This window comes from Mytilus trossulus, chromosome 4, assembly GCF_036588685.1.
Source record: "Mytilus trossulus isolate FHL-02 chromosome 4, PNRI_Mtr1.1.1.hap1, whole genome shotgun sequence".
Taxonomy (NCBI): domain Eukaryota; kingdom Metazoa; phylum Mollusca; class Bivalvia; order Mytilida; family Mytilidae; genus Mytilus; species Mytilus trossulus.
Window position 1 is genome coordinate 5,683,937 of NC_086376.1, and position 15,981 is coordinate 5,699,917.

At 31.6% G+C, this 15,981-nt stretch overlaps 1 protein-coding gene across 1 annotated transcript; it reads left to right on the forward strand.

Moving 5' to 3' along the window:
* Nucleotides 1-1,535: 1,535 nt before the first annotated feature.
* LOC134714540 (T-complex protein 1 subunit gamma-like) lies at nucleotides 1,536-15,666 on the forward strand. The gene is made up of 17 exons (XM_063575865.1): nucleotides 1,536-1,618; nucleotides 1,707-1,768; nucleotides 3,802-3,852; nucleotides 4,335-4,397; nucleotides 6,524-6,620; nucleotides 7,234-7,354; nucleotides 7,844-7,924; nucleotides 8,293-8,398; nucleotides 8,777-8,859; nucleotides 9,941-10,007; nucleotides 10,410-10,444; nucleotides 10,753-10,932; nucleotides 12,461-12,559; nucleotides 12,894-13,080; nucleotides 13,790-13,930; nucleotides 14,484-14,615; nucleotides 15,162-15,666. Exons 1-17 carry the CDS (start codon nucleotides 1,597-1,599, stop codon nucleotides 15,279-15,281), a joined length of 1,647 nt encoding a protein of 548 aa, XP_063431935.1. The 5' UTR covers nucleotides 1,536-1,596; the 3' UTR covers nucleotides 15,282-15,666.
* The last annotated feature ends 315 nt before the right edge of the window (nucleotides 15,667-15,981 follow it).

Here is a 15,981-nt window from a genome sequence, read left to right on the forward strand (position 1 = left end):
CTTGCTTGCGTTACTGTTCTATAGGCTTTTGTCTTGTCGATTACCAGTGCCGGATAGTGCCTTTTGTTTTTGTCCTTTTTAGTAACAATTCTGGTACCCTTATACTTTTTCACTGCTAGGGAGAAGTTTGTTGATTTTGTTTGGTTGTTATTTTGATCTACTTTGTCTTTGTTTTTCTTCCCTTCTCTATCTCTGATTTTTTTGTTAAAGATTGTTATCGAGTAGTAAGGGCAATCCAGAAAGATTATAGTGACATATTTGTATTTTGCCAATATTTTGTCTCTTAAATCTCTGTATCCTGTGAGTATTGTCTCTATATTTTGATAGGGGTAGTTCCTTAAGTATATGTATTTCCCCTTTGTTGTTATTTCACAAGTTCCAAACCAGATTAAAATGATTGGATCTTTAGTTTTCAATTCTTCTAGTTTTGCAAAAAGGGTTTTTAGATGTTCCTCATTGGAGGCTGTAGCTCCACTCTTTGCTACTATGTGAAACTTATCACTGATGCTGTCTGGAACTATTCTATCTAGACTGAACCCCTTGCTATCCGTAAATAGTACGGTATCTCGTGAAAGGCCCTGCCTTTTAAATAGGTTATAAACCCTTTTATATTCCTTTATAATCTTATTCACTGACATGAATTACAGTTAATTAATCAATGTCAATTACGGATATATATATATATTCAAGATTCAATTTCAAATTTCCCGGAAAAAAAAATCCAAAATGGCGGCAACGAGCCTAGTGTCAATGCACAATTTCAGAGGAGATTTTTCACTTTTCTTCGCTGACTAGTCCATATTTACATTTATATACAGTTATTTATGACATATATACTGAAAATGTTTGACTTGTTTGACAACTAACTAACAAAAACACACAGAAAACTTATCTTTTCTTGACTTTTTGTAGCAGCAGAAAAAGCTTGACCATGCCGACCGGAAGTCACGTATTTAGCTATACATACCTTTGAACTGGTGTAACTTGATTCGGTGCAAATGTAAAACTGGTCGGATCTATAGCCTCTATAGCTAGCTTCAGAGGAAAAAACACATTTGAATAAATAGATTAATTGGGTTGACAAATAGCTGATGCATTTATGACTGTGGTTTTACCGCATCAAAATTAAATACTGACATATATATCTGATTAGTTTCAGATACTCTGATCATATGATATACTGAATCAAGCAAGTGATATAAATATCAACCTATTGATATATTTAATCTGAGTCTCTCATCCTTTTCAAAGATTACAAAGCGGCTCATCCTTACCACTCATTACATAGTAAGTTCCCCCCCCCCCCCCCCCCGTGTGCAATCAGAGTAGTTTCCTAGATTTAACTTGAAACAAATGACCCCATGATGGCATCCATCCCCTGCTAATGTGCTCTTATTGTCATACTGTTTCAAAATTTAACTTAGAGAAAAAATTAAAAAATGGAAGTTATCAAACTCTGTTCAAATAATAAATACTAAATGAGTGAGGGCATATATTTTTTAAATTTTAAAATATTCATTAAGTGGCGGGAAATATTTTTGAGTTATCGAACCTCATTTCTGAGGCCGCCACTTGATTTCCGGCTAAACAAAAAGCATGTCTGGAATAATCGTACTTAGTAAGTTTCTTCTATTTTGTATCGCGACGCCCTATTATCGAGTACAATTTCAATCATTCAACTAACAATTCTTTTTTTTATTTTTCAGACCAAAACACCAAGCGGGAAACCGGCAAGGTTGTACAGAAAGGCAACATTGCTGCTGGAAAGGTATGAACATGTCTTCACATGGTCGTCGCCATAGCCATATCAAAATAAGAATGTTCCAGAAAATTCATCTTTTTTCTGTAGCTGCACTGTTGGTTGAATTTTGTCTATATTGTTTGAAATTTTATATATATAATTTTTACAAATGGTTGAAATAACATTTCATAAATTGAACGCACAATTACTTTTATGGCAAAGACATGAAAAAGGGGGGAGTTCTACTGAAATCTAGGTTTAAGTCTTCCTTAATGTTTAAACATTTACCTTGGCCTTTATTCTAATGGGTTTACTTGAGACTGAGCTTAAATTACCTTTGTAAATTCTGAAATCATTGTGTTCATTTATTATCAATAAGTTTGTATTCAACAAGTTTGTATATATTAACGACCTACCAGAATATTTGAAATCCAGTAAACTCAGACTGTTCGCAGACGACAGCATCATATACAAAAGCATCAAATCTAAAAAAGATTGTGATAGCCTTCAGGAAGATCTTGATGCTGCTGCAAAGTGGGAAGAAGACTGGCTGATGGCTTTCCATCCAGACAAATGTACAGTTCTCACTGCCTCAAACAAGAAAAATACCATCAAACACGACTACATCCTTCACAGCCACACTTTAGAATCTGTCTCCTCCGCAAAATATCTTGGAGTAACACTGCAATCAGATTTAAAATGGACACAGCATACAAACAACATCATTGGTAATGCTAATAAAAGCCTAGGCTTTCTAAAAAGAAATCTGAAAACATCCATTACAAACATTAAGTCTCAGGCATATCTAGCACTCGTACGTCCTAAACTAGAATATGCTTGTTCGGTTTGGAACCCTCATACTGCTGAACAATGCAATAAACTTGAGATGGTTCAACGTCGGGCTGCTAGATATGCCTGTAATCGTTATCACAACACCAGTAGCGTTACAGACATGCTCCATACTTTAAATTGGCCTACCCTACAACAAAGAAGACTTAAAACAAGACTTATAATGTTTTATAAAATTGTACACCATATTGTCGCTGTACCATCAACATTACTCATACCAACAGACAATAGAACCCGACAACTTCATACACAAACTTACAGACATTTACTTACAGTTAAAGATTGTTACAAATATTCATTTTTTCCGTATACTATTACACAATGGAATGTACTACCTCCAAAGGTAGTACTTTCTCCCACTTTAAATATTTTTAGAGAACAGTTAACACCTACTGTTCTCTACAATATAGAACAGTAAACCTAGTAGTTATGTAAATAGTTTTAACCACATGTCATGTTAGTATTTGTTTATTTTTTGGCACTTTATTTTGTAAATATTTATTTATTATTATCCTACGCATGCGCAGCAGTTAGTAATCATCAAAATATGATGGATAACTGGATACCATAAGAAGAAGAAGAAGAACTATTGTCACAATTGGATCAAGAGTTACTTCCCTTTTGTTGACATGGCTGTGTTTTATATGCAGAAAGTTCGTCATAAATCAGCCAAATTCAACTTGTTCATTTATATACAGATCATCAGATTTCACTGTATAAGTTTTGTAAAAAGACATGAAATATGATTATTTTTAGCTCCTTGCATGATTCTTGTCTTCTCAATGATCTAGTCAGTAGTGTTGATCTCTTATGTAATTTTTTGTAATTTTAATATGCCTGTTTGTTTGTTTTTTTGTTGTGTATTTTAGTAACAATCCTATTGTTTGGATTTCAAACTAATAAAATTCTTATTCTTATTCTTATTCTTATGGTACCAACTTATGTCCCTGCAACGAAAAGAAGGGAGCATATTGTTTTACCCCCATCCATCTGTACTATTATGGGTATACAGTTATTTAGCACAACTCCTCTTTACATTTTAAATCCTAGGAAGTTTTCACTTTTCTCTCTGTTTGTATACATATTGAAGGTGTGCATGTGGTCAAGGATTTTTATTAGTATTTGCTCTTTTGGGAGATAGTGTAGATTTGATTGAATTTAACAAAGCACCAGATAATTATATAAAATGTCTGTACTTTTATCAATTTTAGGCCATTGCAGATATAATAAGAACATGTCTAGGACCAAGATCCATGCTGAAGGTATATTATTTTAGAATCGCTTATTCTATTTTCTGAACATCTGAAATATATTCTGTTTTCTTCTATTTTGATAAAATGTTATTTTGTCACATGGAGATTATTTATATCCAGTAAAATTCACAAAACCTTCACTTTTATATGCACAATATTCAATAAATAAATCTGGTGTAAAGTCAATATCTGAATTTTCCATTAAACTTATTCATGATGTATTGACAAGCTGATAGACACATAGGAAGCTTTGAAGCATAGTAACTGTTTAATATAATAGTTTCAGTTATTGAATAGACCTTTATGTATAAGACATTGAGGTACATATAGAATTTATGTTGAAAATTAAAAAAAAATAAAAAATTCTTATACATGCAGCTGTTCTCGTATAATGAGCATGGTTAAGTGTATCAATGTTCAAATATTTTCAGTGGATTCCGTTAGAATAGTTGTACAAAATATGATTTAACATCTATGATATATATTTTCAGATGTTGATGGACCCTATGGGCGGTATAGTCATGACAAATGATGGCAATGCTATACTTAGAGAGGTAATATTTAAAATCGTATAATTAAAGTTTTTATTAGCATATTACTATTTATTGTCCAAGTAAGAAGAGTCCTAAAATATGGTTATAAATGTTTGATACAAGATGATAGATTAATTCCAAGTGTATGACATTTGGCATCTAATAAACTTTATTCAGTGTATAAATACATATTCATGTCAGTGTATCCTTATTTTTAAAGCAATTGCTTTCATGCCGTCGCGTATGGCCATCTTTGTGACCCAGATCAGAGACTCCGCCCAGATCAAGCCATAGTATTTTGTTAAACAGGCTCCTGGTCTGTCATTCTTAAACACCTATGTATGTTTTCTAATGCAATACATAGCTTGAAACTTTTGAAAAACGTTAGTGGATTTAAGAAGTTTCAGCATACGTTCTTGTAGATGTATTTTTGTATTTAGGGGGACAACCGTTTGACTATCAAAAAACATAGACGTCCGAGAGAAAAAAATGCATTTTTATACCTGCGATTCCGTTTTCCGTTCGTACGATGTTTCAACAAAATATGGAATCATTTCAGTTGTTGATTTAGTATTGAAAATTTGACTGAATTATCTTTTATAATATACGGTTTTATATGTTTAATTGGTGTTTTTTAAGAAAGAGGTCAGGTGCTCTTGTTCATTCATAAAATTGTCGTTCATTCATAAATTTATCGTAAAATCAAAATCACTACACAGGTTATCAGGTTATACGTAGTGTCAAATGATTACCTGTAATCTAAAAATAGACAAAGTTAACTGACCTATTTTGTTGATTTGTTTGCGCAAATAATTTGGAGGAACGAAACCCTTGTTAAAAACACATAACAATAAGTTTGTTTTCCTTTTTTGTCATAACTCCGTAAGATTTATCGATCACCTTACTAATGAAATGGACCCGTCCAAACGTGATAGATGCCAAGTCCAGATGAAGAGATATTTACAATTTGGAATTTTCTAGTTTCAAAGATTAAAAAAAGGACATCCTTTTTGGATATCATATTCAAAACTGGGTATGCATGACAAATGATGAAACCATTATCCTCGTCTTTCCAATGGACGAGTCTACTACGTTTGTTGACCCTCGACGGTCCACCGTGTTTGCAATTTTATTTCACATGTTTTCGAAATATTGAAGATCATTTTCACAATCTTTCCTGAAAATTGGATAAATATCAAAGCAACTTAGAGCTGTTTGTTCTTGTTCGTATAATGACGATTTAATGTCATGTTTGTCTGTGATGGTCCCTCTTTTCGGGATTGCATGAGAATTATAGTTATCTCGTACCGCATGAGGATGACACATATCAACTGAGCAATAATGTTTGGGACTTAGTTTTTAAGAAATGATGACAAAGTAACATTATGAAAATATTTTTAGTCAGCTGAAATATATATTTATTTTTTACATGTTTATGTCTTGTAAAATATTTTGTTTCTTTCCCGTTTTTTCAACATTTGCGTCTGGAAAGTTGAAATGTTTTAACTGAAGTGTTAAATTTAAATTAATTATGAAAATTAAATCAATAAAGGAAATTATTGCCCAGTTACAAACACTACTAGGGGATAATCCATAATAATTTCTCTTGGAGTTATATGTTTCAGCACATGTATATTTGACCCCAACTTTAGCCTGGCAAACGTGTTGTCTCCTTGTGAAATATAAAACATATTAAAAATGACTTTCTGCTAAAGTCTTTAATTGATATAAAGTTAAAACCTTCTTAATTCTCACTAGACAACACTCCTGTCATGTTTAATTCTTAAATATATGTGGATGAAAAAAAAGTCCCCAAAACATAAACATGGCAGCAATTGCTTTTACAGCCTTTCAGGCTTTGATTTAGCATTTGTCTTATGAAAAGAATTGTGAAGAGGTGGCAAAGTTTTAAACTTAGTTAAAGTTTAAAAAAAAATCAATTGACCCCCTGTGTAACCCCTTTTGCCAAATAAATTCACTTAGTACATTCATTCGTACATACACATGATATAGTCTATAACATTTAAGAAAGATTTGATTAGGCCTGATAAACTTTAATGGATTACATAACTCAATTACATTTTTATTCATTGTCAACTTAAAGCCTGATGTTAAACAATTATGAAAAACAAATTATATATTTCTAGATAACTGTACAGCATCCAGCAGCCAAATCTATGATCGAGGTGGCCAGAACACAGGATGAAGAAGTTGGAGATGGAACTACATCTGTTATTATATTAGGTAGATGAAGTCTCATTTTAATGCCACACCTACGATAAAAGAGAGTCATAATGTTTTTCAGTCTGTTAGTTCTCCTGTCTGTTTACTTCCAGTTTAAGTTTTTGGTCAAGTTAGTTTTTTATGAAGTTGAAGTCCAATTAAGTTGAAACTTAGTACACATGTTCCCTATGATATAATCTTTCTAATTTTCAATTAAAGTTTTGACACATATCTTGAAGCTAGTGGACCTTTAACATTGAATGAATCAGTTATATTACTGGTTAAGTCAATCATCTTTTTGTCCAAGTCAAATCTTATACTCAACTTATGAATAATTTTCTAATGGATCTTTCTTACATGTCTTATAGGAAAACAAATCCTATTGCCTGGTTGTTGTTCATGTTGTTTTTGATCATACTTACAAAAAAAGACCCCCCTCTTTTGTAAGTATGATAAAAGATTGCATTAAGCATCAATGTGACAACAACCATGCAATATTATGGGAACCTATAAAAGATCTTGTTGATTGCTCATATTTATATGTATGGGAAAAAAGTTTAAAGTATTCAAAAATTAATAAATTGATTTTAGTTCAGTGACAATAATTTGAAATACCATTGAATTTTATTTGCAGCTGGTGAAATGCTATCAGTAGCTGAACAGTTCCTGACCCAACAGATGCACCCTACAATTATTATTAGTGCTTACAGACAGGCATTGGAAGATATGGTTGATATACTTAGAGAAAAAGTCAGGTAAGATGTTGCATACTCACCATTGCTGCTCTGTATATATAGATATAGATATAGGAAGATGTGGTGTGAGTGCCTATGAGACAAACTCTCCATCCAAGTAACAATTTATAAAAGTTAACCATTATAGGTCAAGGTACATGTACAGCCTTCAACATAGAGCCTTGGCTCACATCAAACAGCAAGCTCTAGAGGGCCCCAAAAATTACTAGTGTATTTAAGAGTGAATGGCCCAACAGAAGTCACTATGAAACACACAGTCAGGAGTGAATTTTAACCTCAATCATCTTGTGTATACTGTATTAACAGTCTGTCACATTTGATAGAAGTTTTGCAGTATGTTGAAGAAAAAGAAGTAGAAATTTGGACTGTAGAACATTCCTTAATCAAAGAAATATATTTTTATTAAATGACTTCTTGTGTCAAAAAAATTATTCAGGATGCTTATTATGAATTATATAACTGATAATCTGATTACATCTTTGTTTACAGTGTACCAGTAGACACAAATAACAGAACTGAAATGTTGAAGATTGTTAAAAGTTGTGTTGGAACAAAGTTTATAAGTAAATGGTAAGAATTTTTTTTTTTTTTTTAAATCAGGAAAAATTGAAACTTTTATAATTGTTTCTCACTTGCGTGTTTTTAATCTTTATCATTTATATATACAGTAGAACCTGTTGTCAAATTATATTTTTAAAGTTTTATTGACATGATTTACACGATTTATATACTTTTAAAGGTCAGTTTTATGACACAAAAGAAAATAGTTGTCAACAGTCAGACTTTTATTGTGCCTGATGTAAAAAGAAAAGAAACTGAAAAAATCTTGGGTAGGGCTATAGAGAAAACAAATAGATATTTTTTGCACCTCAGTTAATAATTGTCTGCACTTAATATATTTGACCTCATTGCTCATTACATTTAAAATATTTTTTTAGGTCTGATTTAGCTTGTAATATAGCTTTAGATGCAACAGCAACAGTAGCTTTAGAAGAAAATGGTAGAAAAGAAATTGATATCAAGAGATATGCAAAAGTAGAAAAGGTAATATACTTAACAGACTGGCCATGTTAATATTATTTTCAAAATGAACTGAACTGGAATTAATGTACTGATGTTTATCATAAACAGTTCACATTTACAATTGGTTCTGTTATATTAATTTTGATATTTTGATGTTGACAGGTTATAACTTGTAAATTCTCTTTAAAATAAAGGCAAAAAAAGCTCTGATTATTCTCTCCTTGTCGATAAAAAAAAAACATTAATAATTTTATTTCTCTTTTTGCCATAAATTTTCACATTGGTTTTTGACAAACTGATACACCTGATTTTATTTCTTACTCTCATTCATTTGAACAATACAATGAATTTAAAGACGCAAATAGTAATGATGTTTGATACCTTACAATTTTTTACTAGATACCTGGAGGAACAATAGAAGATTCACAAGTTTTAAAAGGAGTAATGTTGAACAAAGATGTTGTTCATCCTAAAATGAAAAGGTCAGTAGTTTTTAAACAGGAAGTAACATTTTGTTTCCTTTCAAAAACATCAAACAGATATATTTGATTGGAGAGATTATATACGTAATCATTTAATGTAATATGAAACACTGTCTGCAGATTACATACTTTAAACGATACTGTTTAGTTGAATTACTTCATAGATATAGGAAGATGTGGTATGAGTGCCGTTCCAATTAGACAACTGTCCATCCAAATAACAAATTATAAAAGTAAACCATGATGGGACTGAACAGCTTTTAACCCGGAGCCTTGGATCACACCAAACACAAGCTTGAAGTACTAAAGTTACTGGTGTAAAACCATTCAAATGGGAAAACCAACGGTCTAATCTATATAAAAAAGAGAACAAGAAACACGTATAAATAACATAAACAAACAACAACTTACTGTACATCAGATTCCTGATGTAGGACAGGATTAAACATTTGCAGCAGGATTAAACATTTTAATGGTACCAAACCTTCTCCCTTTTTCTGAAACAATAGTATAACATTACATCATAGAAAAACACACAATAAAATATCAATTGGAAGGCTTAACTCAATCAACAAATGTAAATTAACACACTTATGAATGAATAAATTTGATCTGCGCAATAATAATAATTATCCTTATTTTTACCATGACTTCAGCTGATTTATGGTTGATCCAATCTCTTGCTGTTTGCATTTGTTTTAACCCTTTCCTCCATAATGACGTCTTTTGACGCCACCCCCTTTACTCCATAATGACGCCTGTGTAGTACCTCAGTTGAAAAGCCTTGACTTGAAAATGTCTGCATCAGACTTAAAAAAATTGTATTTAATATGAAAAGGAGATTCATGAGAATATATCTGACTCGAATTTCATTGATAAAGTATTAGTTTTCACAATGCATTAACACTTTGAACCTGATGATTTTTTTTTCATGAAAAAAATCCTATGCGAATCAAGTATGTTAAAAAAAATCCATGGAGGAAAGGGTTAAATGAAATTCTTGCTCTTGATGGACTAAAATCTTGGTCTGTCTCAAATTTATTTTGTCTACGTCTGTAATAGATTTTGTCTTGTTTTTCAGGAGAATAGAGAAACCTAAAATACTCTTATTAGACTGTAATTTAGAATATAAAAAAGGTGAAAGTCAGGTAAGAATCCGTCACATTTACTTCATATCAGGAAATAAATAAAATAATTTAGAAATAAAATTAACAATTTTCTTATTGGGGAATATGTTTCTTTCATGTAAACATGAGTCAAATATTCAGATTTGTTTCATAAGAGAAATTATGGTTTACTTTTATTTCACTAAGAAATCTCTATAATGCATTGCAGCCAATATGTTTATTTTGAAGTAATTACTTCATCTGTTTAATGTATATATTGTAATTTTTTGCCCAAATAATTAATGAAAATATATCAAAACTGGAAATTGCTATCCTAGGATATTGTCTCTTTGGTTTCAGTTAATTAACCTTGGAGATAAAAAAAGATCCAACTACAGTTTGCACTAAGTAATTATCTTTTAAATATGTACTTTAATCTTGTAGACCAACATAGAAATAACAAAAGAAGAAGACTTTACGTAAGTATGATAGAATATAAGTATTGCAGAACTACGTCCGGGATTTTTCCTTTTTAAATTTCCATTTTGAATAGAAATAGTTGTTATTGATGGAATGGCATATATATTATTATTTGAGTTTGTTAATGATTACCCTGGAAATAAAATATATTTATTTAATATATTGCTTTCAAAACTCTTTTTGATGGAATGACAAAAAAATTTAATTGGTTTTACGGTTTAAGCTGATAATTATATGTCATCAAATGTATTTTTTTATTCCAAGATTTAATTTGGCAAAACATGAATGATTATTTGTTTTATTTTAGGAAAATTTTAAAGATGGAGGAAGATTATATTGAAAAGATCTGTGCTGAAGTAATACAATTCAAACCAGACTTGATAATTACAGAGAAAGGTGTCTCCGATCTAGCTCAACATTTCCTTGTTAAAGCAGGAATAAGTGTGATACGACGGGTCAGGAAGTCTGATAATAACAGAATTGCAAGGTGAGATGATTAGTAAGGCACTGGATATAAATGATTGCAGAAGTTGGGCATACAATGTATATCAATAATGTTACAACCAAACACAAACAACAATGACACATCTAAAGGGAATGCCAATTGGCTAGTGTTTTTATGGTGTATCTAGCTCTATTGTTATGCGTTTACTTTTCTACATTGGCTAGAGGTAAAAGGGGAGGGTTGAGATCTCATAAACATGTTTAACCCGCCACATTTTTGCCCCTGTCCCAAGTCAGGAGCCTCTGGCCTTTGTTAGTCTTGTATCATTTTAATTTTAGTTTCTCGTGTACAATTTGGAAATTAGTATGGCGTTCATTATCACTGAACTAGTATATATTTGTTTAGGGGCCAGCTAAAGGACGCCTCCGGTGCGGGAATTTGTTGGTGACCCTCTGCTGATGTTTTTTCTATGGTCGGGTTGTTGTCTCTTTGACACATTCCCCATTTCGATTTTCAATTTTACTAAATTGTTTTAGAGTATATAAAAATTCTCGGTCTCCCTCTACATACAATATCTATAAATTTGAGATTGTGATTTATAAATACATGACTGAATGTGATTAATATAATACAGTAAAACCTGTATAAACCGGCCGGCTACGGGACTATGAAAAAGGGCCGGTTTGGACAGTGAGCCGGTTTTATTCAGGTTTTTTGTTTTGACCGGAAGTTAATGACTTGTGACGTCCGACATTTTGCATGTAAAAGTTCTCTCTGATTGTAAATTATATCTGATAAATTAAAATACTTTCACTTCGTTTTTCATTTCTTGCATTTGCATCATAATGCTCGCGTTGTTTGGATTGTAAGACGAGAGTTTCGATTTACTCCCATGATCAATAATTTGAAATGTTGGAATGGCCGATTAAAAAGCTAGAATATTATCAAACGTAATTTCATCAATTTCGAAACGTTGTCTTACAGTGTACAATATCCAATACAATATTCGGTGTGTCTTTTCGTTTAATAAAACGTTTATACAGCTCACTACTGTACGATTGTAGCTAGGTTCACAGTTTGACATCTGACTTATTGATTATCAAATATATTTTGATTGCATATCGATCATTGAAATTAATTAGACAAACCGGTTTTGACAGGTAATAATTAATGTAATTAAGAGTATTGGGACTTCATAATTAGACCGGAATTCGGAATACACAGGGTCCGGTTTACAAAGGGTATTTTATCAAAGACTTTGAATGGAAAAATATGGGACTTTCATTTTCGGCCGGAATGGACAGGAAACCGGTTTATTCAGGGTCCGGTTTAATCAGGTTTGACTGTTATAGTATAATTAATGATTGATCATATTTATAGAATTTATTGCTTTTACCAAATTCTCTTTAGAAACTGAGGAATGATGAGCAGGCAAAAATAATTGATTTTAAATATATTGAAACAATCCGAGTTAATCCAATGAAAAACAAAAAAAAATGTGAAGAGGAATAGTGTTTTATGTGTGATTAATCAACAAAAATGTTTAATTAAAAGTTTTGTGTTTTTTCAGAGCATGTGGAGCAACAATTGTGAATAGAACTGATGAAATTAAGGAAGATGATCTAGGATCTGGCTGTGGACTTTTCTACATCGAGAAGTTTGGGGATGAGTAAGTTTATAATAAAGTACATGTATAGCACAGTTATCAATGCAAGCATAAAAGTTACATTATTATAAATTGATAAAGGATTGCTAATATCAATGAAAATTAAATTCCATTCACCATTTTGATATACAAAATATGGCAGTTTTAAATGGCAAGGTTATTTATTTAACTGGAAAGGAATTGTTAAATTTACTTTTCTTAATTTTTAATCTTAAATACAATGTTTTGTCTCAATTATGACAATAGAAAAAGGCATTTGAAGCACAGAAACTTTTCTTTTAATTCAAACTAGATGGTAGACAATTGCATATAAACAAAATGTTTTATTACCTTTCAGATATTTTACCTTCTTAGTAGAGTGTGAAAATCCCAAAGCATGTACTATTTTACTGAGAGGTGCTAGTAAAGATATCCTTAATGAAATCGAGAGAAACTTACAAGATGCAATGAACGTAGCTAGAAATGTGATGGTAGAACCTAAACTAGTGGCTGGGGGAGGAGCTTCTGAAATGGCTCTAGCTCAGGTAAGGGGGAAAGAGTTGAGGGGGGGGGGGGAGCTGCTGAAATGGCTCTAGCTCAGGTAAGGGGGAAAGAGTTGAGGGGAGGAGCTGCTGAAATGGCTCTAGCTCAGGTAAGAAGGAAAGAGTTGAATCTCTGGTACATGTTCTGTTAAAATGAAATGAATAAATAGTCTTCATTTCAAGGCTATTACGGAATAGATGTGTAAAAATGGTAAAACCATACACAGAAGACTAAGTTTAAGGTATATGCATTCATTTTAATTAATATTATTTTTTTACCATTTGATAGTTTCATTTGACTTTAAAACTAATCTTCATGTGAGTCCTCAAATGATTATAACACACTTATAAAATACAACATTATATTGATATTTACACAATATACAAATGTACATAGATTTTTAATGAAAAAGCATTTTAATTTGCACAATTGATAAAAAAATTGTTACATTTTGTTTTAAAAGATACATGTGTATTACTTATGTTGAGGATCAGATATTGGGAAAGCAGTGTCTACCTTTTGATCCTAGTGATATTGTGAAATGTTATATTTGAGAATCTAACACATTAATATCATGATTGTTCATTAATTCATAATTGATACTTCATTATAACCATTTTATGATAGAGTAAAATATAAAGGATATATATTTGTGAGTAAAATGACCATTTGTATCTACTTATATCTCTATTTGACTTATTTTCTTTACAGGCTATGAATGAGAAAGCTAAGGCAATTACGGGTGTAAGCCAATGGCCATACAGGGCTGTAGCTAGGGCATTAGAGGTTATCCCACGTACATTAATACAGAACTGTGGAGCCAACCCAATTAGAACACTTACAGCACTTAGGGTTAGTATATTCAGTATGATAAACATTTTAAAACCTTATTCAGTCTACAGTTTGCCTTCTTAATTACAGCCGATTTCATTGAGTGTGAAGCTAATGGTAATATCTTTGGTTAGCTTGCTTGTTAGCTTAACAGTGAAGTCATTATTAGGTTAGGTAAATTAGGTTAGGTAAACTACCTTCCTTTAAGAATAGACTAGTCCAACAGATAACCAATATATTTGTCTAGGAGTGTGCTACTTTGAAAGGAGGGTAATATACATTCCTTAGGTCTTCACGGTTCAGGTAACAAGCAAGCTAACCAAGGATTCTACCTTAAAGAGTCCTTTAATTTATATATATGTAGCAGAAGGGTATTCTGTATCTAGTTAAACAGTATTAAAAGGTAAAAATACAATTAAATGGTGGTATCAAGTTGTAAATAAAGTTGTTTTAAAAATATATATAAACAAAATTAAAAAAGGAAATAATTCATGAATTATGAATCAAACTTATTGTACAGCAGTTTTTTTTCTCCAAAACAATCAAAAGATTGCATTACAGTATTCTGTTTCAGGCTAAACATGCATCACCTGACAACACATCATGGGGTATTGATGGTGAAAATGGTAAAATTGTTGACATGAAAGAATATGGTATATGGGAGCCATTCTCTGTTAAAGTGCAGACACTTAAAACAGCACTTGAGGTAGGTAGCAAAAAAAATTATTAATATAATACATACAAAATGATGAAGTCAAAATCTTGGACTGCCAGTGGGAAGTTGTGGTTTCAATCCAAACCAAAGACTTTAAGATTGGTATTTTTGAGGGTATTAAGGAGCTAGAGCAAATCCTGGTTGAATTGTCAAAATAATGTGTGTGGTTAGTGTGACATGTCTTCATGCAGATTTTAATCTTGTGAACTAGTGTTAAAAATGTACCTCAGCTTGGCTGTCTAATCCAAAGGAGGGTTGATATTCATAAAATATTAACAATTTCTTGTCCTTAGTATGCATTAAATTTGCTGCTTGACGTTAAGCAATCATTAATTGATTGATGAGATAATATGACAAAAAGTGTAATTCAATATCCAGTCATTGAACATTATTGATTAATAATTTTAATTTGTATCACAAAGATTTCTCTGGTCTGGCTGACATCAAAATAACAAGATGCAAATATTGTAGTGAATTTTTTGTCTTCCTAATGCACCAACAATACCATCTTTTCTACATTTTTACTTTTAATTTCAGACTGCCATGTTATTATTGAGGATTGATGATATTGTCTCAGGTACAAAGAAGCAATCTGATGCCAATGCTCCACCTAAAGGAGCACCAGACGCCCAGGCATCAGAGGGACCAGAGCCTTGAACACTGTTTACTTTATTTATTGTATTATTCTGCTTATTAAATGTTCAGTATGAGTTGTTCTCAGTGAGAATGTGGTCATACAATATCATGATCTTGTAAAATAGAAATCCATCCATTATCTTATGATGGCTGCTTGAATTATTTAATTTCAAGCATGTATATGGTGAAAAAATTAAGTGAATTTACATACATTATTTCCTAGAAATGAAAACTATGTTTTCTTGCATACATTTTATATTTATTTCATTTTTGACGAACAAACCCCTTGATGACAGTGCTACAAGTGTGTGTGATATTAGTATTATTATGTGATGTGTCCTGTTTGAACATAAAGAATTTCATATTTTATAAGAAAGATCCAGAATAAATAACTCAAGAGTCAAAAGTTGTTTTTGTGATGCATAGACACTGTGAAAAACAGGAATAAAAAAGGACTTTGAGAATGAGAAGCAGAATTAACATAGTACTGGAAAATGTATAAAAAGTTTAGTCATGAAGCTGTTCAGAATTTTACTATAGATGATGTCTATATGGTATGGGCTTTGCTCATTGTTAAGGCCATGCAGAAACCTATTGTTAATTTTATGTCATTTGGCCTCTTGTCAAAGAGTTGTCTAATTGGCAATCACGACTTCTTTTTCGTCCCCTACCAACAAAGTCAACTTAAGGTTTACACTCAGTCTGTCCATCTTTCAGTCGG